The sequence below is a fragment of the Camelus bactrianus genome, chromosome 30 (genome assembly GCF_048773025.1).
Source record: "Camelus bactrianus isolate YW-2024 breed Bactrian camel chromosome 30, ASM4877302v1, whole genome shotgun sequence".
NCBI lineage: Eukaryota > Metazoa > Chordata > Mammalia > Artiodactyla > Camelidae > Camelus > Camelus bactrianus.
Window position 1 is genome coordinate 24,499,581 of NC_133568.1, and position 27,886 is coordinate 24,527,466.

General features: G+C 42.3%; 1 protein-coding gene across 1 annotated transcript in view; it reads left to right on the forward strand.

Moving 5' to 3' along the window:
- Positions 1-26,531, forward strand: part of DOK6 (docking protein 6) — a 277,534-nt gene extending 251,003 nt beyond the window's left edge. The window contains exon 8 of the mRNA XM_074355477.1: positions 19,447-26,531. Coding sequence (XP_074211578.1) covers positions 19,447-19,586 — 140 coding nt within the window. The 3' untranslated portion in view covers positions 19,587-26,531. The remainder of the gene's footprint in view (positions 1-19,446) is intronic.
- Positions 26,532-27,886: the final 1,355 nt, after the last annotated feature.

The window sequence follows — 27,886 nt, forward strand, 5'->3', positions numbered from 1 at the left end:
AATCAGTAACAAGAAAAGTTGGTAGGAATACAGGGGTCAGCAATGAGAAACATGTACCAACCGGAAGTGTCTCTCATCTAGAAAGCTGCAGCTCCACAAAACCGTGTATTTGTAAGGTTACCTTGGCCCTGAACATGGGGATGGGGGAGGGGCAAACAGCGGCTGTGGTCAGTGAAGCAGAATCCCTTCGGGGGTTTTCATGACCAGCAGAGTGAGTGCGGCCCAGTAAGGGGGAAAAGGTAAAATGGGGAATCGGCGTGGGGGAGGTTTCGATTTCTCTTCTCTAATAACGCTGAAATCCTCGTAGACAAGTATGACACCGTAAACACGAAAGAGGGAAGGAAATGGGCTGGCCTCCCCGGGCCGTCACTCCAGCCGGAGCAGGGATGTGCTCCTAGGACGCACAGGGGCCGGGCACCTGGCCGGGCGGGGCGGGGGCCGCACATCCACAGGTGAGACCCTGGCCCCTAAGGGAAAACCAGGCAGAGAGAAAGACCAAGCGAAGGTGGGGAGATGACCTGTGCTTTCATTCATCTTCACGCTGCGTTGCCTCACTCACTGCAACAAACATGCCTGCCTTCTGTGACTGGGAATGCAGCAAAGAAAAAATGTTAATAAAAAGATAATGTATTATGGAGATACGAGGCTAAAATTAGCATTGAAGCGATTAACTGGGGCCAGGAATAAGGTCTGACGCATCTGCAGAGTTAATATGATTAGCACTGCAACTTTTTATATTAAGGCCATGCTTTGACAGAAGGCTATGGTTGCAGGAATAAATCATTTAAATAAAGACACATGAAGGGACAGGTGACATAAAGCTTTGTAATAATCACCTTTTTAAATTCTGTGTATGTGTGTGTATATATATGTATTTTTAGGTTGAACCCCATGAACTGTCTGGTCTTTTATAGTTTGTGACCTAAAAACAAATTTCATAGGGTTCAATCCTATCTTTCTATTTGGATAGATACGTAGGCAGGCAGGCAGGCAGACAGACAGACAGATACATAATTTGAGGCTTTTCAGAGTTTGGTTAAAATTCTTTTTTTTGTTCCATTGATTAAACATATTTGCATGAAAAATAATCTTCATATTACAAGCTTACATAACTGTATTTTCTCGCCTACATTTTATGTCCTCTAGGATTTATGAAAAATACTGGTTTCTATGGATATGATTATGGTATCCAAAAATAAAACACGATGACTTAGGAAAAGGAGGAGAGTCAAATATATTGATATTATTACCAGTTTTTGAAACAGATCACAGTTCTTAATTCATATCCTCCACTTAGTGATGTTTTTAAAACATAGAACAAGCTCCTGTATCCATAGTGAGACCCTCCGCAGTCCCATAGCACCTAATTTGTGTTGCTGGAGAGTCAACTTCCGGCTGTGAAAGGCCTTTGGCATTGCCAGGCCCCCTCCCAAGTCTGACATGCTGGACGTGGAGATGACAGCCCCTGCTCCTGGGTGTCTCTCTGCCAACAAAACTGACCACTTCCATCTCCAGTGCCGTGTGTTCCTCTTCCAAAAAACAGGAACCGTGCATAATGCAAGCTGTGACTACACGTATCACTCAATTAGACCCAGTCCCCATGAGCAAATTAGTGGGTTAACTATGTAGCACTGAATGGATTATGTTTTGTGACCAGAAAGGCTGGACACATGTTACTCTGGGGTATCCATGGTAATGAGAGTGAACAGCGCGTACGTATGGAACGTGTGCAGGAGTAGGTGCCATGCGAAGAGCTTCACGTTGCTACCCCTTTCTAAAACGCTTTCTCCTTAGCCTCAGCCTTGAGGTAGATGTTATTACCCTCTGTTTAAAAAATGCAAAACCTGGGGCCTTTGAGTGACTTCTAGTTAAAGGCAAACAGGATTTAAATCCCGATCAGTCTGCATGCAAACCCTGTAGTCGGTCTTAGAATCTGTCCACACCGGAGGAGCTCAGCTTTGGAGCTGCTGGTTTTGGAGCAGTTCCTGACCTTTGAACGCTAGGCCAACAGGACCGGGGAGGGGAGGGGGGCCAGAGGTGGCACACCGGCCCTCAGCCAGAGCTGCGGGATGTGTCTCAGCAAGAGTTACGTCTGCGTCCTGCAGCACGAGCCTGAGGAAGGCCCCAGAGGGAAGACGTTCTGCACTCAGGGCTGTTTACCGGAGAGCAGAATCCCCACAAGCTCCCTCTGCCCACGACCACCGCTTCCACAAACACCAGGGGAGGTGCAAATAAGCCAGACTTTTAAAGGTGTTACATTTTAACCATTCTTGCAAACTAGGTTTTAGTTCTTTAAATATAAGCCCAATGCATCTTATTTCTTTCTTATTCTTTCATGAAACACCGTCTACAACTCCAGCAGCCATTCAGTGAGTGTTCATGTCTTGAAGTGACTAGTCATCAGGGATCACTACTGCTGATCATTTCAGGTGTGCTCCATCTTTATGATGTGAAAAAGTTTCATCTTTCTTCTTGAGTAAGAAGTAAGACAGTAAAAATAGTCCTTATGGAAAACAAACTATTGTTAGCAAAGGGAGCAGGGGAGGGGAGGATAAATTGGGAGTTTGGGATGAACAGATACACACTGCTGTATATAAAAGATAAGCAACAAGGTCCCACTGCACAGCACAGAAACCATATTCAGTATCTTCTAATAACCTACAATGGAAAAGAATCTGAAAAGAAAGTGTATATATATGTACATATGCAAACCTGAACTGCTTGCCTGTACACCTGACACTTAACGTTGTAAATCAACTACACTCCAGTAAAAAATTTTTTTAAAAATTTTAAAGTGGTCCTTAAGGGGCTCTGGCCGTATAATCAGTCACTCCATAATCTGCCACAGTCAATCATCTCTTAGCTCGGGCTGCTATAGCCAAATAACATAGACTGAATGGTTTAAACAAAAGAAATGTATTTTCTCATTCTTCTGGAGGATGGAAGTCCAAGGTCAGGGTGTCAGCATGGTCAGATTTTGGTGACAGCTTAATCCTGGCTTGCCAATGACTGCCCTCCTGCTGTGACCCCATATGGCCTCTCCTCTGTCCATCCAGGTGGGGGGAGAGAGAGAGAGCACGCGAGCAAGTGAGCTCTTTTATAAAGTCACCAATGCTATCTGATTAGGACCTTACCCTTAAGACCTCATTTAACTTAATTACATCCTGAAAGGCTCATCTCCAAATCAGTCATGTGGAGGGTTAGAGCTGCAACAAGTGAATCTAGAGGGACACAGTTCCGTCCACAGCCATCCTGTAACCTGCTGACTTCAGTCCAGGATCCCATCACAAGCTCAATGCGGGAAAAGCCTCCTGCCTCCAGTCCATGCCCACATCAGCATCTTGTGAAAATTCACTAGGTACCTTTATCTCAATCATAAGTTCCAAATCCAGACCGAAGCAAAAGGCATAATGAAGCTAAGAAAATCTGCAAGATCAGAATTCCTAAGTTTGAAGTTTTAGAGCACTGAGAACTCAGAAAGGGTCCTCAGAATCCAAAACCAAACGCACACCGTATACGGCCCTTCCCCACAAATATCTACTGAAGACACTCTTCAAGTGGAGAACCTGAATCCTGAGATGCCCTCACAATATGGAGCATTTCCAGCCTGTGAACTGGCCGTTTTTACAGCTGAAGCCTTCCCAGAACTACTGTAATTTTCGGTGCCACTTCCAGCGCAATTCCTGTGTATCCCACGGCATCTCGAGAAGGAGGGTGTGGTTCAGGACGGGGGAGTTCGTCACAGTGGGTCCCCGGGATATCAGGCGAGCAGCAGAGGCAGTGGAGACACACATGGAGACACCACAAGGAACCGGCTTATGTATTTGTGGGGGCTCCCTGGACAAGTCCGAACTCCTGGGGCCGGGCCATCAGGAGGGGCAGGCGGGGACTCTGGGCTGGGACGTGAAGCCACTGTCCACAGGCAGAATTTCTCCATCACCAGGAAGCCCTCAGTGCCCCTCTTCACCTGACTGAATCAGGCCCCCCTAGATAATCCAGGATCATCTCCGTCCTCAGAGACTTTAATCCCACCTACGGAGCACCTCAGAGCAGCACCCAGGTTCGTGTCTGGCTGAGTAACGGGGGCTGTGGCCCAGCCAGGTTTACCTGCGAAAGACCACCTCGCCCGCGGGGGTCCCCGCGGCCTGCGGGGGGCTGCCGGGCACCGGGAACCACCACCCTGGTCACACAGCCCCCAGCTGTCACCAGGGAAACCTGAGTGTCCTTCTCTCCTGGGAGGGCTAATGAAACACTGTATCTAGAAGTAGACTAAAAAGAAACATTTTACACCCATGTAAGGAAGTTTGGGTTTTTCCACTGCTGGTATTGGTATCAGGGAATCTCTGTTCCTTTAGAAGCAAAAAATAGTCTGACAAATACACAGGGGCGTCACCAGGAGTAAACTCTTGGATCTCTGCTGCTTTTGTTGGATTCCTTGTGTTTCTTCACTTTAACCAGGTCATTCAGTCTAATCTCTACTGTTAGCTTGGTCTTAGGAGACTAGCCATCTGCACTTTTCTCCATGAGTGAAGAGTAGGCATGAAATGCAGAGAAAAGTCTAGACAAAAACAGCTCACTGGTGCAGATTTCCAGAGCATCCACAATGTTACTCATCACACAGGCAGCTCCGTACAATCCTGTGGTCCTGGCTCTGGGACTGTGTGAACTGTCTCTTCCCTAGGAACTCACCCCAGTTTATCCAAGATCCGTTTTCATTCCATCACATCCCACGCCATCCAGAGACAGAGTGGGACTTCAGGCAATGACCTCAACCACCAGCCAGAATCCCACGCTGATCCCCTCACTGATACCCCGCGTCTCAAGTACCTAAACAGGCAAAAATTATTGTGCTTTGTAGTTTCTGCTACAAAGGAAAACACATATAAAATACAGTATATATTTATACATATGCTGATTTGATGAATCTTTCTGACGTAGTAATTGTCAGCAGAAAGCAAAAGGCAGAACACCAGGTATGATTATGTAAGTCATTGATGAATTCTTCCCAACAGTACACACTTCAGTGCACAGCACACAAGAACTGAGCTGCCTCTGTGCGTGGATTAGCTCCGGAGGGTGCAGAGATTAGCACAAACAATGAAGAGTAGGAGGAATGTTTAACCTGAGATTTAATATTTTTATAGCATATCTCTTTGCACTCCAGGGTTTAAAGTTGTGCTACCTGGTAAATTTAAACATACAGATGCAATATGTAAACACTGCCAGAACCTACTGTTATTAAACTAAAAGGGCAAATCATTTCAAAGTTTTCAGGTACCAGAATAACAGTAACTGGCCGTTCATTTATTATGTGATCATTTTTCAATAGAATCACGTCAGCCATCCTGTGAAAATTGTAAGTCGTGGTTAAAATGCTCTCGAACACAGAGGCGAGTCAGTAACTGAAAGTTATCACTAGGACAGAGCATGTCTGACTGCCAACCTGGTTCTCAAAAGCCCTGTACTGTATTTCCTGTGTGGGCCACATTTCTCTGCTCTCTGTCACACATTCTAATAGCAGTAACAGGATATTCTAAAACACACTGACTGCCTCTTCTCAGTTCAGGTTAACTGTCTGTCACGGGAGACAAAGAAAAACTATCTTAACAATAGAACTCTGATAGGAGATACACTCACCAGTGAATCATCCCCTGAATGTTAACCATCACAGCTTATAAGCTACTTACCCCGCAATCTCTTTATTTTCTATCTTTAAAGTACCCTATTGTGGTATAGCGATAAGTCTCTTAGAGCAATTTTAAAGGGCAGCAAATCTTTGAGCACGATTTTCCATATTCAGAATTAAAAACATGCTTCGCTGTTCTTAACAAAAGCTCTAACAGGATAAAAGCTTCATTCTAAAACCACGGGAATCATTCATTTTCTTTGCTTTGTGTTTGTCCTAAAATAAATGTTTTTTTTTTTCTTGTGAAAATCAAATGAGCGCTCTGATTTTTTCCCATTTGTATGTTGACAGCATGCTACTGTGACCAAAACAAATTTTTTTAAAAATCGTCTGAAGACTCACCCACCCAAAGAACAGCAGCAACAAAAACCTATGTGCCTTATAAGAAATTATTCGGATAATTCTTCTCAGGTGACTGGACCATCTTTACTGGAAATTAATTTGTTTTAATAATCATTTCAGTCCTATGCATTTGAGTGATAAGAGAGCCACTTATCAAATTTTCTGTTCTTGAGTAAGAATTCCAGAATGCCCACATTCATCCTTTGCTTCTCACATATCATGGGGTTATTCAGCTCTAAGACACTGACCTACTGGTCACTATCATGTAAATTATCTCATTAAGACATGATGTGTATGTCAGATAAGGAAGAATTTCACTGAAACTTAGAGAAGTCTTACTAAATAATGAGTAAAAGTAAAATCCATCTAAAATTAGAAGTCACTACCCTTATCCTGAGAATCTCACTGTTTAATAACATTGTCAAAAACTGAAGGGTCTAAGACGTCAACCCGTGTGTCTGCTAGCATGTCAGCCTGCCCCAGTTTCATGGATGCCAGCAGAAGACAAGAGACTCCTGGATCAGAGACCAAGGGCCTCTTAGTACTCAGAGCAATAGCATTTGCCATAGTATCAGCATTTGTGTTGGTGTCCTGAGTCCCGTTTCTTACAGGGAGATGCACAGCAAGTCAGGCAACACCCACAGGTGAAGCAGGTTGTGTTACAGGAGAGGAGCCAAAACACTGCAAACCTCAGTATTTTATCAGGGGCGAGTGTCCAGCCTGAACTCTGTCCCTGAAGGGGGCATAAACAGTGCCCCCTTCACTCCAGAGGGAGACGCAATCTCCATCTTCCAGAACAAAGGCCATCAGAGTGACTTTGCTCACAGAACACACAGGGGTGCAGGAGGCTCGAGGAGGACTGTCCACCAACAAACCTTCACGGTACAGGTCTTTCTCCTCCTTTTTTCACTGAACCCACATGCATTTAGATTTTTTAAAACCTTTTAAATTGGTGTACTTGTTGGGGTCAGTGTATTATAATGAAGCTAAACAATAATCATTTCCTTAAAGTCTATTTATGCCTATGGCACATGTTTGACAGTCACATTCAGCCTTATATGATTAAAACTCTCATTTTAAAAAGGAGTGTCATTTCCTCATTAGGCAGGACCAGGCCACATAATTAAATTAATTTGATTCAACAAAATGATTACTGACCATCAGAGATATGCAGGGCAATACCCGAGATGCCTGTCCTTCTCTCTGCCTTCTGTTCTCGCCGCCCAGGGGCGTGAGCTGCTGCATGCATTTTTCATGGTTTTACTCATTAATATGTATTGTGAGCCTGGCATTTACAAAGCTCCAAAGACACCAAGGTAAATAAGCTTCCTTTCCTCAAGTTCAGCATAAGCTCACAGAGGAGACACAAAGGTAGAGTTCAGAGATGAGCTGGAGGGATGCAGACGATGCTAAGAAAGCAAGCAGGGTGGCTCCAAGCTCTGGTGAGATGCTGCGAGGACTGGGTGAGGCTCCCGTCCTTTACGGTGGGGCCCTGTGAGGAGGTGGAGACTGGAGAAAGTCGAAGCTGGAGAAGTCAGCACAACTCAGATCCCATCTCAGAGTCCTGAGGGGCAGTTCCAATATGTTTTTACACATAAATAAGAAAGAGTTTAAGAATAACAACCGGGTTAAAAGGAAGCCCTGGAGGATTTGTCTTGAAACCGTATTTCTAAGCAAAACAAGTTCTGACGTGGATTTTTACTGGAGAGGAGTGGGACTGATGGATGTGGCACGTGGCGGGTGAGTAAAGAATCCCTAAATCATACCCTTGTCACCACCACTGAGAACCTAAGTACTGAAGTGCAGTGCTGGGGGTCGGCATTCATCCTAGCCAAGGGTGGAGGGCGGAGGTCACCAAATGCTCAGAATCACTTTGGCCAAGCCCGGATTACAGGATGGGGGACACTGGTGTCAGGAAGACCAGATGGGTGGCTACAGCCGTAAACCTGATGAGAAATTTAGGGCAGAGGCAGTGAGCCTGAAGAAAGCAGGTAGATTCAAGACGTTTGAGGCAGGCAGGACCTACGGGACCTAATGGCTGGGGACAGGGGGGGACGTGACGGGCAGCAAGGAGGCCAGAGTGACTCCCAGGTCTCTCACATGGACTGTTGGGGTGATGCACGCCCTTCACGGAAATACTGACTACAGGAGGACAGGGAAGCTGGGCAGGATGAGTGATGGCTTCATGGACGAAGTACCACTTCTCAGTAATGGACAAGTCTCTGTTTCCTAGTCATGCTCTCCTGTTTTAATCGATGAACGTCAAGTTACAGAGGCACAAAGGTTTTCTTCATTTTAAAAGCCCCTTACTTTCTGTCTTCGGGTGACAGAGAACACTGCAGCTATCAGGCCTTCCCCAACAAGAGCCCCAAAGCAACTCACCTTTCCCCTCTTCCTTTTTTTTGGAAAAAAAAATTCTCTCTTCAATTGACCAGAGCCTAGTTATTTAGTAAATTAAACAATATCCAGGAACATATTTCAAATAAATGTAAGCAAAATGAAAGCACTGATAGGTTGGGGTTACTCTCTGCTCTGGGTTTAGCTACATTATCTCACTTAATCGTCCCTGCTCTGGGGTGGGTACTAGATGTGTTCTCATTTCACAGATAAACAGGAGCTTAAGGCTTAAATTACAGAGTCAGGATGCAAACTCAAGTCTACCACACCCCAAATTATATTCTTTAACTTTCCTGTGTTCCCCATACAATCTCTTCAAGACTTCTGAAATGTACAGTATTTTGCCATCTCACTCTTGTTCCTAAACCTGCTGAGACCATTTACAGTTTCTGTGTTATAACTCTGCTCCAGGCTTCAGCACAGTCTGTGAGCGGTGGGATCAGCAGAATACCAGTCCCATCCGTGGTCCACCGGGCACTCTCACAATGGGGAGGAAGGCACTTCCTCCGCAGCTAAACGTCTCTCTTTAGTTATCTTTCTAAGCGTACATTTCTAATCCCCTCTTGACTGAAAGAAACAGGAGGGCCTCTTTGCTGTGGCCAAGTTCATGTACTGGTACCAAATTCACAGAGTCAAGCAGAAATGCTCTCCTCTCAGCAGCATCTCCTGGTACCGTCTCTACACTTCCACACTTCTAGCTCCCACGAGATGCCTGTTCTTTGTCTTAGTTGCTATGCTCTTCTTCACTGAGAGATTATTTTTTCATTGGATTTATGTTTGGAATAAGTTGCCTACCAAAAAAAAAGATGTTTTAAGTCAGAACACATATGACTGAGGATCAAAAGTTGCAACTGTTGGGTAATAGTACTACCAACTTGAAATTAAAAAAATACATATATACACATATACATACACACACACACACACACCCAACCAAAGCAAAAAAAAAGGAAACGTATTCACATTGGGCAGACTCGTCTTAAGTAAAATATAATTTCCTTTAAAAATTTTTTTAAAAAACAATTTTCTGACCACTTGAAGTCCACCCACCATCACGACCCCTCAGTGAATCAATCCAGGCTGAAAATGTTAACTAACATGTAAATGGTAGCTAATAATTGTTTCCCTGGTGGGGTCACATTAAAATTAGTTATTAAAAATAACTAGTTAAAAACTAACAAGGGGTTAGGGTGACTTTCATTGCTGTCAGCTGGGCACAGTGATGACAAAATGCCTATTAAGGATTTCTCAACCCACCTAGAAAAGTAAGTTGTTTTGGGGTTTTTTGTTTTTGTTTTTGTTTTTGTTTTTTTGCAGCAGTTTGTCATAAAACAGAAGAGATGCCATCAGAATACCTCCCTGGTCCTAGGCTCCTTGACTCCATCTTCATGAATCTCAGCTCTCTTATTCTCTATTTACCAGGATATTTTCAATACTAATATAGACATTGCAGTATCAACTTTCTAGGAAGTGCTACTAACCAGAAAATTGTCTAGGCTTCAGAATTCCAGTCCTGAAATTACTTTATAATTTACTGATTGTATAACTGAGAACTTAGAATGTAGAACTTAATTATACCAAGAAATATCTGTAGGTCTTTCTCAGTGAGAATGAACTTCAACACCCCACCACTCCCAGCCATTCTGGCCTCACCCTAATCTAGATTGGGACCAGCAGTTTTCAACTGCCTATTAGACCAGGAGGAATATTGATTAGTTGGAGAAAATAGGGAAGAATTATAAGTAAACCCTAGGAAATGCACATAAAATCAGCGGCTTCTTTTTATCTTTTCAATACCTTCTGTGACAAATTGTTCTGTCTGGGGCTAAATTTTATCTATCAGATGTGTTATGGTGCAGAAAGAACTGATAACAGATACTCTGTAGTCTCACTGAGCGAGCAAACTTCTGAACCACAAATCTGATCCACTCACTCACCTTCTTGAAATCATTCAAAAGCTTTCTGTCACCCATTATAGAAAATACCCAATCAGCTGCGTGGGATATGACAGACTCTTCAGGGTGTGTCCCCTCTCCACGTCCCAATCTCATCTTCCACAATGCACCATCTGGAATTTATGTTTCACTATTTGCATCTCAGGGGCCTAACTCATAATGGTGAGAGTTTGAAAGCCATGACCATTTTGCACATTGTGGTCTTATACTGACAAACAAAATATTCACAAATAGAAGAAGACAAAATTTTGTTTGTGGTTATTAGAATGCCTCCCAGGTCTTTGAAAAGTCAACCTAATCACTATTAGCAGGAAAAGTTCTAGGCAAACTTTTACAGAGAATAAGATGAAAAATCAGACGTATTGAGTGCTAAGCAAATTTCTAGACACATATCTTCAAACTCATTTCAGAAGTCCTCGGACTAAATGCAGGCTTAACCTTGTATCTGTTGTGGAATAAAACTGGGCTACAGTATATGAAAACCTGAAAGTAAATTTTCAATAGTTTTGTTAATGTTCGTCATATTTAGTCTAAGCTTTTTGCAAACTTCTTCTTGTATAAACATGTAGCATTCAATATTTTTTCTATAATATTTCTGTTGTAACTAAAAGCTCTAACTATATATTATGTAGGGAAGTCCCACATTCATGGAAAAGTGTTTCTTTGTATTCATTTAAAATTTTTAGAGAATAATAATAACAAATAAAATATTTTATTTACTCCTTAAAACATCATGTTAAGGACAATCAGCTGATACACATTCTTGTTACTGATTTGCAGGAGATTAATGTGACTTTTCAGTAAATTTGTTAAAATACCTCAGACCATAGTTCTGGAGATCTCAACTGGCCTGCGCATCTCTGCGTCATGTCCCTAAGTAGTTCCCTGACTGCTAAAGCTGCCTACAAAGAATATGTTCATAAATGGAAGCAAAGACGTATCAATAGATGATTTTGTTTTTATTAACATAATATTCAAAATGTTATACCTCAACCCTTGAAAATAGCAATGAAACATTTATAGCTCAAAAACTAAATCTCTGAATTTTTATAATATTTTCCCATTCCTCTTGCTGATCAACATTAATGACTTTTTTATTTCATATATTCTCTACTCATAGTTTCAACTCTGATTAGCCCTTTTTAATATTTACCATTTTATTACCTAGCACAGATTGCTTATAAATTCCACAACTATTCAAATGAATTCTGCTAACAGTGAAGAGTTCAGCTGTGTTTTGTGACGAGATCACCGTTGTAGAAAATTAATATCCCAGCAGGTAATTAGAATACAAGAGAAATTAAATGCAAGCTACAGGAATAAATGAATGCTACATCAACCAGGATAATAGATAGAAGACTATTTTTATTCTAGAGAATTTATGAAATGGGTATTAAAAATGTAATTCTGTATGAATCAAATTAAACCATCTTTAAAGCAAACTAGAGTATTATAAACCATATTATATGTGAGTTTTCAGTGTCAGAATGTTGTTGCTAACTCACCAGTCTCTTTATACCTGTAGGCTGGGTACTACATAGAATAATATACATTTCCCCATTCAAAAATGTCTAATTTTTCAAGATATGGGTAAAGAATACGCAGATGTGCACCCTTAAGAAATAAGCATAAAGGGGCCATAGTTTTGGAGCTGAAAATGCCACTATTAATAACAATAAATGTATGGATGTATATTCAAGAAAAGAGACGAGAGAGGGAAGGGAAAAGGGAAAAGAAAGCTTTTGCAAATTAAAAATAGAGTGGTAGGATCTTTTTTATAATTTAGTAAGCTTGGAAGAGACGGTTAAGCAAACCTCAAATCTGCAAAATAAAGCAGCGAAAAAGAGTGAAAATAGAAAAGACTGGAAAACTCTGGGATCAGAACAGCATTGCAATATATAAATAACAGATGGTTAGAAAAAGAGAACAGAGGTGGGAGAGAGCAGAGCAAATGGTGGAAGGGAAATCATTAACAAAAATTATAGTAATAATCCAGAAATATTTCCCAGGAGTGAGACACCTTGGTTCCTTGACTGAAAAAAAAAAAAATCTCATAAAGTCTTTGAAAAACTCCTCACACTGAGACCCATCAGCACAAACCTCATAACAACAGGTCAGCGCAGGCACTAGTGCCCACTCTCTGCTCCTGCCGCAGGAGCAGGCTGTGAAGATTAAAAGAACTAAGGACTCTGCGCGTGTGTGTGCACGTACGTGCGTGTGTGTGTGTGTGTACACACCACAGTATAGTACCCCTGCTCTTAGTGTCAACATTGTATTACACAGACACACTAATGTAATATACTGTTAAGACTATGCTATTATCAATTAACTCATTTAATACATGATCCTATTAGCAGAAACTATTCTGTCATTAGACCCTTGAGGAATTTGAGGGACAGGACAGGAAAGGGACGGAGCTGGAACTCAAACCCAAGCAGTCTTCCTTCAGAGCTAGCACTATTAACCGGCACACAACACAGGCATCCTTAACGTAGGGCATGAACCGAGAGTCATTCCCAATGAATTAAAAAGCTGAAGATAGCAGAAGACATTTATGAAGATATAAAAAGAACTTACGAGAAAATATCTTAATACCCTTGTGATGAATAAAGACTTATTTCAAGACACAAAACCCACAAGCCACAAACACTTGACTATAAAATTTGCATCTTTCATGTAGCAAAAGGAAATTAAAGAGTGAGATGCAATTTTTCATCCTTTAACTTGGCAAACTTTTTGTAATCAAATAATATCCAGATTTATCTAATGTCAGGAAAAAAGTACTTTTATACCCTCTAGGTGGGAATGTAAAATATGTGCAACGCAGACTGACAGTTTGTATCAGAAACTTAGTTGCATAAAACCACTCTTAAAATTTCTTTCTGACAATTTGAAGGATGAAAAATTACATGTTATATTTAATGATTTTATGTAATCTTAAACCAAATTACATAATTTCATTGGCAAGTACAAATACCTCCCAGAGAAAAGGTCAAGAAAGTAATAATCTCTAGCAAAAGAAAAGATGTCACCTGCATTATCTTAGGTGAATGTCTCCGAATTCATTTTATTTATTATAGCCTGCAGTGAACTGAACTGGGTCCCCCAAAATTCATAGGCTGGAGCCCTAACCCCAAATGTGACTGTATTGGAATGAGGACCTTTAAGGAGGTAATTAAGGTTAAATCATATTATGTGGGTGGGACCCAGATCTAACAGGATTAGTGTCCTTTTAAGAAGAAGAAGGGACCCCAGGAAAGTGCACACACAGACAAGCACCTGTAAGGACAGAGTGAGAATGCGGCCACCTGCCAGCAAAGAGAGGGTTCTCAGCGGGAACCAACCCTGCCAGCACCCTGACCACAGACTTGCGACCTCCAGGACTATGAGAAAACAGATGTCTGCTGTTGACGCTCCCCAGTCTGTGGCATTTGCTACGCAGCCCCAGCTAAGGCATAGCTTTACTTGTCTGGGTTTTAAAGGCACCTCAATCAAGTCTTTAGGAATTGGACAGTGAAAACTGACATTCCTTCCTCCCTGAATTTCTGCTCTGTCCTAAAGGAACACATGTGATTAAAGGACCTACAAGGAAACAGAGCATAGGATGGTGGATGCTGGGGGGAGGGGGAAGCGGGGATGACACAGGTCAAATGGTACAAATTTTCAGTTATAAAAAGAAAAAACTTCTGAGGCTCATGGTACAGCATGGTGACTAGAGTTAATAACATGACACTGTATTCTTAAATGTTGCTACATATTAAGTAAGCTCACCAAAAAAAAAAGTGTTAACTGTGAGGTGATGGATGTGTTAATTATCTTGATCTTGGTGATCATTTCCACAGTGTATGTATGTATGTCAAATCATACTGTACACTTCATATACAGTTTTATTTGTCTGTTACTCCCAACTATTCTACAACTAAAAATAAATAAAAGGTAACAAAAAATAATAAAAACAGTGAAATTCATGTCTAGATAAAAATTAAATTAAAAAGAGACAGTAAAATACCAAAAAAAGAGAATTCTACGAGGAAAAGTAGTAAAATGGATAAATTTGGGAGTTTGACATTTACAAATGTTAGCCACTATATATAAAAATATACTTTAAAAAGTTTCTTCTGTACAGCACAGGGAACTATGTTCAATATCTTATAATAACCTTTAATGAAAAAGAATGAAAACAAATATATGTATGTACATGCATGACCGGGACTGAACACCAGAAACTGACACACTGTTAACGGACTACACTTCAATTTAAAAACAATTTTTAAAGAATATAAAAGAAAAGTAGTCAAATGTTAAGGGCAGAGATTTGGCTTTGGTTTCCAGTGGACCCAGGTCCAACTCTAACAAGCACCAGCTCAGCAATTCATTAAACAAGTACAGGCTTCAATTTTGCTTTTTCCATCTGTAGAAAGAGGGTGTGAAATGTCATCTTATAGAACTGACGGGGAGACTCTGAAAACGACTACGGCAAAGGTCCGAGCACAGGGTCTGCAGGCAGCACGCACTCAGTGAACACTGGTTATTATTTCCTCGCAGCTTCTTCAGACCGCTGTCCGCGTGGGTTGAAACCGTGATCTTTACACCCCAGAGGCTCAGCTGTGCTGAGCCCAAGCCTTGATACCTCCAGCAGGTCTATTCAAGGGCCAGGGGACCACTGGGACCCTGGGATCTCCACAGGAACTTCTGAAGCACCCCCTGCGAGAGCACAAGATCAAACCAAAACAGAGTCTGCTCTGGGCTGTAACTAAAACCAACTGAGCAAAATTCAAATACAGCTCACAGAAGAAACGCTGACCGCGGGTCCTCGGCATCTCTAAGCATATTGAGCACGTGGTGAGCTCTTTCCTAAGAGACTGCAGATGGCCCCGGGTCGCTTCCACCTCTAGTCTGGCTTCAGCTTTTCCCTTCACTGCAAGGTACACACGCTAGTGAACACCCCATGGGAACCTGCAGGGCCCCAATTCACTGCAGCCAGAGCCCGTGAGACCCTGCTCTGCACCCAAGTCGTCCTTCCCACCCCCCTCCAGCGTCCAGGCCTGACCTGCCGTCTGTCTGTCCTCCTCCCTCTCTGGCTAGAATAACCCCTTGTTCAGGAGGTCAGCACCCGCTCTGTGTTCACCCAGGCCTGACGGCCGTGGATGCTCTACCTCCAGGCTGCCCCCTTCCTCATGAGGCAGTTGCTTTCCTGGGGTTTTTTCTTTTCTGCTTTGGTTTTTTGTTTGTTTTATTATTTAAAGGGACAACACTCTTTCCTCTCTCCCAGATTCTAACAAACTAATAAAAAACACATTCAAATCATCAAGTAGCTTTACTGATCATTGCCTCTGACCAATTAGTAACCACAAGTTTTATGCTTTGGGAATCCTCAGACCTCCTTCCAAAATGATTTCCTTTACATCCTATGGAAAGAATTCAACTGGCATTAGCACTAAGTATAGAAGACTGGAAGCTAGCAGAGGGCAAATGAGCAGTGGTAACTGTACTTAACTCCTCTGGAAGGAGAGGATGTTTGTAAGATCCTGCCATTCTCCACTTTTTCCCCTAAGTGTGATGTCAATGTCTGGTCTTGCATTCCCACTTATTTTTTACTACATTTGTGTCCCTTCTGGTTCAGACCCATGCCTCTCCATCTGGGGCTGATCTACATGCCATGGAGAGAAGAGGGGGAGGACAGTACTAAGTGTCATTTCAGGGTACACCTCCAACCAGCAGTAACCAGGATATGTTTCCTTCCCAGACTGTCAGTGTTACCTGAATATATGGGTAGAAAATATGATTTTCTGTTGAAACAAACATGAATCTACAATGAGGCAGAAGTCAAAATTCAAAAGGACTTTTCAGATAGACTAATAGCTATTAACAAATTGTTAAATTATAGCACCCCCCTATCCCCAGGGTACATATTCACCTCCTCTGTCTTTAGGGGATGGTCTGGGGGGGAAATTTATTAAGTAGAATCTCTGTTTAGTGGAGTAAACAGGTTTATTCAAGTAAATTTTTAATTTAAGCTACAAAGTTGATTGGTTTGGTTTTGTTCTCAACAGCAGTGCCTAAGGACATAATTCATGTGAATGTTGAGAAAATCATTAATCATTTCTCCCTTTTGTTCTCATACTCACTGTTGCCAAACTGGAAGTGTTTATATTAAGCCTTCATATGTTCAGTTCTGATTGAGGTGTGTTACTTTTGTGATAAGTATTACATAGCATCATTTGTGAACTGCCTGTAAAGTAATGATTGAGGTAAGAAAAAGCATAATTTAATTTCCAATTAGACTAGAATTTGTTCACAGAGGAGATGAAGAAAGTGCTGCCCTTGAAGGAGAATATTCAAAACCTGCCACAGTGAGGACAGCACACTGAGGTGGTGAAGGTGCAGGCATGGAACCAGAAGATGGACAAGAATGAGGACACACTCACAGTAAAAAGAAGGGAGAGAACTAACATGTATTGGTACCTGCCATCCCAGGTGTCTTCCTCTGTGTTGTTATGTTTAATCCTTAAAATGCCTTAGAAAAGTATGCTCTGTCCATGCAAGAAAATGAGGCTCAAAATGGGATGGCAGAGCTGGATTTTGAACTTGAGACCGCATGTCAGAAGTCCGTGGTGGCGGGGTCTGCATACTCCGTGGAGCAGAGGTCACCTGTGATCGCTGAACTGACGTGTACAGCCCTGTAACCAGCTCATCTAAGCCCAGTGGCATCCTGCTCTGATCCTGAGTAGCCCTAGCTGTACAGACCCTTCACTGGGTGTTTACTGTCATCCATCCTTGTCTGACGATCTTTCCCAGAGCAGCTTGTGAACTCCGGCAAGTCAGGGACCATAGTTTCCGTTTCTTTCTTTTTCCTGTGGAGTCTTGAATATTTGCTTGGCAAATGTTGGCTGAATGACTGACTGCTGTTTTACACCCGAGATTCGAGGGTGAAAAACTACGTGCCTAGGCAGACTCTTACTTATTTACAACTCAAACCCTTGCTTTTAGCCCACAAGTAAAGTGAATTAAAGGTGTGCTCCAGCATTGCTCCCTTCCACGTGTTTCTCAGATTGTTTTAAATAACGGGATAAAACCAAGGCCAGTAACATGGTCTTTATGTGAGGATTTCCAGCTGGTTTATGCTCATAAATGCCAGTCTGTCTACCTATAAGGACTGTGAATTATCTAGCAAGTCAATGAGGCAAACTGGTAAAAATGTTAAGCGACTTTTTCCATATCAGATCAGTGTCTTACAACCTTGTCGTGTAAACATGATGTCACGAGGCCACCTCCTTGGTGAGGCCTTCACTGACAGCCCCAAATGGCTGGCTCTGCTGGCTGGCGCCTCTCACAGCACCCTCCCTCTTGCTATGATGGCACTTAACATGTATGAATTTAATTTATACGCATTGATTTCATACTCAAAAGAGCCATATGATACCATGACTGTCATCCAGAGTGTGCAGATAAGGAAACTGAGAAACCCAGAGGCCAAGTCTCCAGAGATCGGTTACAACCAGGAAGCCGCAGGGGCAGCACGGACACCTGGTGTTCCAACCCCTGCGTTCTCCCGCCTAACCTGACCCACCGGCCCCACCCGCCTGCCGACTCCCAGCTTCATTTTTCTCACCGCGTCCTCAGGGCCCTACTGGAAAGAGACACCACGCTTAGCTGCGATTTTTACTAGAACTGAATTCAGGGATTGTTGAATGAACTGCGAGTCAGGTTTCAGACCAGTAAGGAAGGAACTGGGATTGAGGGGGACAGGCACCCGCAGGAGCCAAGAGAGGAAATGGGGTTTCAGGGCCCTGGGAGAGGGAGGGAAGAGGGCGCAAAGGTCTGGAAGCTCAGGAGGCTGGGCCATAGGACTGCAGGAGCAGCCGGAAGGGCCTGGGTAGGAAAGGCCCAGGCCTCTCTTCTCCCAGAGAGCCAGGCCAACCATGAATCTAAAAGGAATTTTTATCTAGGAAGCAAGATTTTGCTCTCACAACTTGTTAACATTAAGAGGTTCCGCCACTTTAATTAGGTTTTTATTACCCAAGTCACTCGCATCTCCCCCCTGGATCCCAAACTCGGAAGGAGCGGTTCCGAATCACCGCACACACCTGACGATGAAACCAACCGGCTTTCAGCGCGTGACCTTAAGGCAAAGGCAGCTCCACCTGAGGAGCCTGGTGACGTATTTGACTCTTCTGTGTTAAAAGACTCTCGTCCCTGGATTCCTCACCATACAGACCAGAAAAAACACAAACCAAACCCAATACAGCTCCTCCTTTGGGTAAAACAGACGCTCTGAGAGGGCAGAACACACCGCACCTACTTCTGACACTCCCCCTCCTCCCCCCAGGCTCATCCATTAGATAATTATTGCTGTCAAGGATGCGAAAATTAATTCCTGATTAGGAAGCGGGGACACCTGGAAAGTACACGGGAACCCCTAGAAGGCGTCCTCTCTGCCCCTATGCGGTTAGCATTCAGCTTGTTTTCCCGAAATCACTTCCAGATTTTGCATTAAACGAATTCCTCATCGCAGGGGTGCCTCTGTGCACCCTGCGAACGACACAAAGCGTAGGTTTTCCCTAGGCTTTAACTCTGAGCACGTTTCAGTAACCGAAAGGCTCACCGTCCGGGTTCAGCACATCATAAAGTAGGTTCAGCGGCCCAGAGACCCCCCAGGACCAGCCAGGGCCTCGAAGGCGGCCGCTGCAGACGCTCGCCCTGGTGAGGGACGGTCACCGCAGCATAAAGCAGCGCGCCTGCTCGGACAGGTGCCCCCGCGCGCGGCCTGCCCGGGCCGCCAGGTGGGCCTCGTAGAGGGGAGAGCGAGCACGGGCCCCCGGCCTCTCCGTGTGTGCCCCCGAGGCTGAAGCTGCAAACGCCTGAGAGCCCCAGAGATGCCCCCTAGCTCCCTGGCACCCCGGGTTCTCCACAGCACACCCCTGGGGAAAAGTACTGAGCCCCGAAAACAGCGCCTGTGACTCACCCGGGAGCGAGCACCGCGCCGGCCTCCCCACTTCACCCGCTCACCTCGCGCTTTCCCGACGCCGGTTCTCAGCCCCGCTGTCCTCCCTCTGCCCCTCGCAGGTCACGGGTTCGGGTCCTCGAAGATGTCCCGGGCGCAGACGTTCCCCAGCTACGCGGCGGAGCCGGGCGAGGAGGCGCCGCAGCCGCTGTCCCGCTCCGGCAGCTACGGCTTCAGCTACAGCTCCAGCCTCATCCAGTGACAGCGAGAGCACGCCGGCGGCCAGAGAGACAGCCTGCCCCGGCCCCGCCCGCGGGCCCACCGCGCCCCCTGCCTCCCGGAAGACTAACTGCAGTCAGAACTGAACCGGGTCGGGTCTGGCCCCAGGCCCGGGGAAGGTTAGAGACTGGAGTTCCGTCCGCTTCCTTGATTCCGTGGCTAAGTCCTTTATTTATTGAGTTTCTTGTTGGGGGGGCGTCTATGTCGTACAAACAGAATCCAAATCGTCTGAACAGATATTTAAACAAAATTCTTTGGGTCTGGGCATGGTGAGACGTTGCCCCCACTGGATGGTACCTGGGTGGTGGGCATCACCCTTGTCCTGATGGCTCAGTCCTCCCACCTGATGAGAGGTCTGTCCTTAGACGTAAAGATGACCCACCGCAAGCTGTGTGGCTTGGAGGGTTTCGACAGAGACAAATCCAGTAAGCTCTACAAACGGCATCATACTTCTCGATATAAATAAGCCCAGTGACAATTAAGGAAACACGAAATTTAGGACACGCTATTAAGCAGGGCCTTGTAGCTCTACTCTGTGTGTGTGTGTGCGCGCGTGCGTGTGTGAGTGTGCGCGTGTGTAGACCAGAATAGACATGGATATTGCTGTATCCATGTATATCTAACCAGTATCTATCAAATGTGTGCTGAGAGTGACAGGATATGCTCACTTACATTGTGGAAAACTGTAACTTGGTGCATTAAAATTAAGATTGTTATGTTGAATAGCTATTTTTTAAATAGTGCTGTTAAAAAGAAAAAAAAGAGGCTTCTTATTAGCCAAGTATTTATGTAGTCATGTCTGCTCCTATGACAAGTGTAAGTGAAAAATGTGAGAAGTGGGGACACTTTGGAAGCGAAAGAGCCGGTCTGGCCATCCTACTGGCCCTGACCCTGCACTGTCCCTCTGCTTATTACCCCCTTGTTGTCCACAACGTTCCTCCCTTTGGCCCCTCTGAGCTACGCGGGGAAGACTGGTTGTGATCCTGGATCGACTTCCACTTAACCTCGAGGACAAGGACTCTAAGTGACAATCTGTTTAAGAAAGAGAGAAAAATACACTTTAAAAGAACTCAGCCATTTTGCCGTCAGAAGAATGACAGGGACAGGACTGTAGAAATCACTTAAATCATCATAGATGCTGTTCTGAGAGAGCCGTCAGGGGCTTATAATTTGCTATGTAGCCAGAATTTGCTGATCTTTAGTTTCCTTTTACTGGATAGGGGTCGGCTGGAATTATCAGAGAAAATGGATAAAAAAAAAAAAAAACCCCAAAAAAATCCAACTTTTTTTCATTCTGAGACTAATGACAAACCTACAAGGTTTAAAGGGAAGTGGTGATTTCCATGTGAACTGAGGAAGTTTGGCTAATTCAGGTCAACATAGATATTTTTGCTTTTAGTTTTGGAGTTCACTCAAGTAAACATAAAAATCGTTCTGCCTGAATTAGGGGATGCCATATGCCTAAGATGGTCAGCTCACGAATACTCCAAAGTGGGTTTAAAGAACAGTGAGCCCAGGTCATGTAAGATGCCAACCTGAATTTTTTCCAGTATCAACATTTTTTAAGCTTTCAAAGTTAGCCTGTTGAAAGGGTACCTATTTCACTGATCTGTGATAAGACTATTTTTTTAATCCATATCCTCAGCTTGAATACAGATTGACAATTCAAGAGTTACTACTGAATAAAAATGGTATGAGGTCCCGCCTTGATAAATCTGCCCTTAGAGCAACTACCTGGACTCTCCACATCTCTCAGATAAGTATGAAAACCCCATCAAAATGCTCATCATATGAGTTAACGTGGCTGTGAAAATGTAATCGTCCTAAGCTTCCAGGGATAAAGAGAAAATTACTCAAATGCTCCGCACTGATTTTGCTGACACAGCAGAAGAGCAGATGACTGGCTCCTGACAATGATACAGCCTTCCCTGAAGTCCCGGCTTTCAGGGTTAAGCACCTCTGAATTACTTTAGCACATGGCATTTGCTTTTGAAATGCCATTAGTAAAACACACCAGTGCAACTCCCAGCTGAGACCATTGGAGCACAGCTCCTAGTGGTGCCACACTCACCGCGCACCCCTCGCTGGCTCACTCAGTCGAGCTGTCGCTTAGAGACCACAAGTTCCACAAGGGACTCGGGGACAGCCCCTCAGGGGTCCTGCTTTATGTCTCAGCTTTATTATTAACGTGCTGGAAGCACAGACTGCGAGTCCCGGGGGATTCTGCTAATGAGATGAGTCTGCTCTTCTGTCTCATTTGCAAGACAGGATACCTGCACGAAGCAGTTTCAAGAACACCATCTGCCAGTGAGCATTACCAATGAGTATCAACGAGGGGGTCCTAAAGATCAGGCATAACCTTGAGCCAGTTCATTCAGAAAATAACATAAAGAGTCAGTGAGAGAGAACTCTCCTTCCCACATTTTTAAGCCAAACTCATCACAATGAGAATGATGCTATAAAAGATCTCCTGGTACCTTTCTGGAGATTTACTCTAGCACACTCCTCCAACTATACTTAAAATTGTAGTATAGTCAAAATTGCTAAATGAACAAAGAGGAGAATTTATAATAATGTAATATATTTGACGTAAGGCAGTGCCTGTTGTAATAAAAATGACAAGCAGATAAATAGTCTACAAAAACCAAAGAGGAAAATTTACTGAGCTGGTCTCCTGGAACTACATAACATCAACTCCGGAGTAACTAGAGTGGTCCTAGGCTTGTCTTCAACTCACTGGAGCTTGTAGGTTTTTGACTGAAGGTGCCTCTACCCTTTTTGCAGGCATTTTTCTCCCTTCAGAATTCCTGTTCCTCTTTACCATACATGTGACTTTCTCATTGTGAGGGAGTGACTGCTATGAACCAAAGACACCTTTTGGCTCCTTCTGAAACTGACTTGGTTGACTTTCCATCCAGATTCAGACAGGTGAATGAAGGTGGTCACAGTTTCCATATCAGGTTGGAAGAAAGCAATGGTCAAGGTACCGGACATAAGTTATAAAGGCTCTTCTGAGAGCAGAGAAAGCCTGGAGGATGTACACATTCCATGGAAATCCCTGCGGGGATTTATTTTTTTATGTCCCCCATTTTTTCTTTGGATAATATTCATTGTTGTACACACGACCAACACCTGACGTTACATTTATGCAGAAAAGTACAAAATAACTTTGACCCTATGGCTCACTATTCTGGTGGGGGGGAAACACTTCTTAAACTTATTCATTGAACAAATAACAGGCACTCAGAACTAATTTATTTATGCAGGTTGCAAGTATTTATGGATCAATAGGTTTTGGCCACTGCCACAATTTGGACTTCATGAAATAAGAAAAATACATTTACTAATACATTAGGGAAGATGCTGTTTGATAGAGCATGTGAAATAAAGGGAAACACATTTATTAAAGTAATCCTCACCTTTTCCACCAAGTAGTAACTAGAGTAGAAGTCCTGATATCTTGTGCAATTTTTCTCTGTCTTCATTGGGCAAATATGTTTGAAAATCACTTACCACTTATACTTTCTATCCAGTAAGGAAGCAGTGGAGTGATAATTCACACTGTCAGTAGTTTCCACAAATCCAGTTTACTGCATGTGGTGTCTTTATAGTAGATATTAAAAACATCATAAAAAATTGATGTCTGCCCCTCATTCTTTGGCCAATATCTCAGAAAACTTTGTAAAAAAAAGCATGAGTACCCTGCTCCCTAGATTATTTGAGCCACTTATTAAAACTGACCATTAATGCTACAGTGAAAACATGCTAAGCAAATTATATTCTTATAAAAAAATTATAGTCCAGATTTGATTATTATAATACAGCACAAAAAAAAAAAAATGGGCAGGATACATTCAGTGGGGCTGAGCTTCAGGCCTTTACCACTTCATGTTTTATAACAAACCTTATAGTAAAAACTGCTTAAAGTGAAAATTATACATTTTCTTCACATCTACCCAAATCTATCATGTCTGTCAATATCTTGCAATTTCAAATTACTTGATCAATCACTGACTATATTTTACAATCCCCTGACCTTGGCCTTCTCAAAATAGATAAAAATTTGCCACTAGACCTGTTTAATAATTATAATAATAGGTGATATGCCACACAAATGAACTTCTAGCCTGTAGAATTTATGGAGTGCGGTTTCCCACGGAGCGGGTAGAGGCAGAGGACAGGAACTAGTCAGGAGGGCAACGTTTTAGATAAAATTACAAAGGCTCCAATGACGTGTCCAGGGTTACACGGAGATTCTGCTGTCTTCACATTCTGACCTCAGTTCCATGTCACAGACGCGGCCTTCTTTGCTAGATTCACCTCGCACTAAGTGTGCAACTGAAAGACATCGGGTGAATCGGGCTTTGAAGTTACCACTGAAAGACAACACACATCAAGAGAGCTCCCTTCAGTTTAGGGGAAATTACCGAACACAAAAGAATGTGTGACACGGTTCAACGTCTCTTCAGTAACATGAAGATCATTTTCGTACAGTCAACCTCACTTGAGTTCTAACAGGAAGATACATTAGCAGTGACGCTGGCTGGGGGCTCGATGTGTCAGAAGAGGTCCAAGCCTTCCATGTGCCATCTCTGTAAATATATCTGAAGGATTAACCCACCTTTCCTCTCTGAAACCATCACGAATCCTTACTCTTTTACTTGAGAATGTGAATCTGTGTTGTATCGTTTCTACAATTATCACAACCAGATGAGACACAGGATAGTTCATAGACGCTCGTGGAAGTATCATGAGTGCTGGACACATCTTCCAGATGGACGGAATGCTGGCTAGCTCTGCAAGCAATCACACTGAATAAAGTTTCCACTTTATGTTCTGCTCAGGAGAAAACCAAAACCCACGGGCATTGTAATTCATTCAAAGGCGAAGAAATGGTCAGGAATGGTTTTGCCTGGTTCCAGGCTTCTGATCCAGGAATGTTTCCTTGGCCCCATCTCCTCTCCTAATTAGACATAGTGGGAGCTGAGAAATGCCATATGGCCTCTAAATAAATAGGCCCTTGTACATGGATTTTTCCCAATTTTTCAGATGTTCCTAACTCTTCCTGGACTCATCACCACTGTATCAATAGAAAAGCTTGAGGGGCCAATTCACTAGATTGGTTGTAGGTCATGAATGATTAGAATAAGTTTTATTACTTTTCTATCGTCATCGAGTTCTTTGTTGGAAATTCAGATTTATTTATCCTAAAGTGATAGTTGAATAAAAAAATTAAGTAGGTGTCTATGTTTTGTTTTCCTAGTAATTTATCATATTATAATGGTGATGATTATTTGCAGGATCTTCGTCACTCTGCAGAACTTTGGTTTAATTATTTATGGCATTTGTCACAACTCTGTTAGATAATAACATTTAGGCTACGTTTTTTATGTGAACTTAAACTTCTATTTTCAATTGAAATTTGGGGAATGATTTTTTTACATTAAAATACCTTACACATCAAATTTTTCCCTTATACACTTCAGTAGGCCATTATTTAAATTATCTGAAGTTTGGATAAATAAATAAGTTAAAATTACTAAGTAATATGCAAACCACATTTTACTTGCGATTTTCATACACTTTTCCCTAGGTGAAGATTTTAACAACTTGTAAACACCTGAAGGAGAGGAGAAAATGCATTTGTAATAGAAATATATCAACTTCCTCAAATAATTCTGTTCCATAAGTTTTTATTTTACCTCATCTTCTATGCCGGCAACCCTAGTTTATAGTCCATATTCTGGTTTTAAGAAGAATGAATGGATTTAAATTTTCTACTACTTATTTTGGTAGGTTTAGTACTTTATACAAGTAACGTCCTCAGTCTGTTCCCTGATTTTAGGATGATTTTAGACTTACAGAGAGCACTAAATCAACCCTTTTTGTAGACACAGAACTGTGGGCTGAACAGAGCAAGGGCCCCATGCTGCCCCTGTGGCTGTGTCCATGTTGGAACCTGACTGCTGTCTTAACACTCAAGTTACCCACAGCCTCAGAAGAGCTGCTCATTTTCAGGAGTCCAAAATTTAAAAAATTCAGGGGACAAAAAGAAAATTGAGATGATGACTTAAGTTTTTTTTTTTTAAAAGTCACTGCAGGATTTCTTTCAAAGCAAGCATTATGAGATGGTGTTCATAGTGTTTCAGTATCATTAGTTATTTGACAGAGAGGCTGAAAGGCGGGGAAAATGAAGAATCAAGTAAGAGGAGTATCTTGATATTACATATGAATCAGAAATTCACATGGTAGATAGGTCAATATGAAATAATTTGATGACTCAAATTGAGATTTACAGATCTGTTGCATAATTCAATGAACAATGCTTATGCCTACCAAAAGTAAACGTATATCAGTGAGTGGAGTGGGGGGAAATGTGGCTCCAAATTATTGTGACAGATGACCTGAAATAGAGGAGATTCTGTCCAGTGAGAAGACCCTCTGTGTTATTTTAGTCATACCAGGCAGTATATAAATCACAGCAACGAATCAGTCGACTCCCTGACACTAAATGAGCATGAAAGCCCCTGACACCTTCACTGCAGACGACTGGAGACCTCCCAGGACCCGCAGAGGCCTCCCTCTTACTCCCTCCACACAAGCCCTAACACACACACACACATTTTTGGCTTTTTACCTAGTCTGTATGTCCCACTATAACTATTTTTTCTTAGGTCCACACAGAATTATCTCATCTTGCAAATCCTTATCCCTATGAATCTTCAAAATGTATTAAATTATGTGCTATATGTTTGCTTTCTGTAAATCCTTTTAAATTAATTTATACTTTGTGGTCTTATACTGTACATTATAAACAAATGTCATGTGTCATTGATTAAATATATTGTTTATGATCATTTTGATAAAAAAATAACTTTGGATGCTAGGCCCTTGTTAAGAAATAAAATACCCATTGCAAATTTTCTTCTATTGGAAAATATATGATTTGACTTTATTTTTAATCACAATCAATTCGAGATAAATAACACTTTGGGGACATCTGTATGAAATACTAGTTGAGCCACCGTGGGGAAGGGAATACAAAGAAGTAGCTGTCCCTGGAACCTAAATGTGAATTTCTGGCAGAACAAAAAATATTATTATAATGAGGCAATAATAAAATTAGGAAATTAAATTATTTTAAAATCTGTCTGTGTGATTTTTTTCCCCTTGGGAATACATGAAATACATAGTTCCAGAATTACCTTCTTCTGATCATACTTTCCATATCTCAATCCTTAATAGATGAAACTTATTAATGTCTTACTCATAATTCTAGGAAATTTACAAATTACATCGCTACAAGGAGGGTCATTTATAGCCGTGCGATATTAAAATTTCCTCCATCACTTAAAAAAAGGTAAAGCAGTTCAAAAATACTACTTTATACCACAACTTGGCATGATTGAGATCTTGAACATCTAAATTGATGGTTTTCACTCATGAGTTATTTAATATTGTTGGCACTGTAATACCAGATGATTTCCTTACATTTTTGTTATCATGTGATGAACTGTAACTATGTAATTAAACAGAATTCTGACCATCACGTTCTGCTAACCTTTAAAATGTCACTTATTCCTCCACTTACTGGCTTGTTATTTTCAAGTTAAAGTAAAAGAAGGCCCTTTATTAAACGTAAGTTTAATGAGAATTTGTTACATATTTCCAGTGTTTTCCTAACCCGGTCGTAATAGAATATAATTTTTATTAGGTTGGCTCTGGTTCAGTGGAATCATAGAATGTTAATATTGAAAATGACATTGGTGATCGACACTTCTAGTGAAGTGATACCCAGAGTGACTTTCACAGTGTCTCACAACTAGAAAACAGCTTTTCCTCCAGCACTATGCTCCTCCTCTAATAACCAAAGAAGAGAATTGAAAGTGAACATTGGGTAGCTGGAGATTTAGCATCCAATGTGAAATGCGGTCGACACCAATGACTTCACTATTGTCCATCCCATGACATAGAACCCTATGTCACTTGGATTTAGACCTTCATGGAAATGCCTACAGACTGTTTCTCAAACCTAATCTTTAAATATTTACTGGGCATTTCTTGTTAGTTCACTGAATTATTTTGTGCAAACCTGTACATGAGACAATTTTGTACTCGCCATCACTGCCTACACACGTGGGAAGTACAGAGGCCTGTCCTACATATCTTGCACTCTTCTGAGTATTTGCAAACTTTGGTGATAAGGTAGCCTAAAGAAAATAAATAACTATTTCCAAATTCAATTTTTAAAAAACATTAATTGAATCTTCTAAGAGCTGGGAA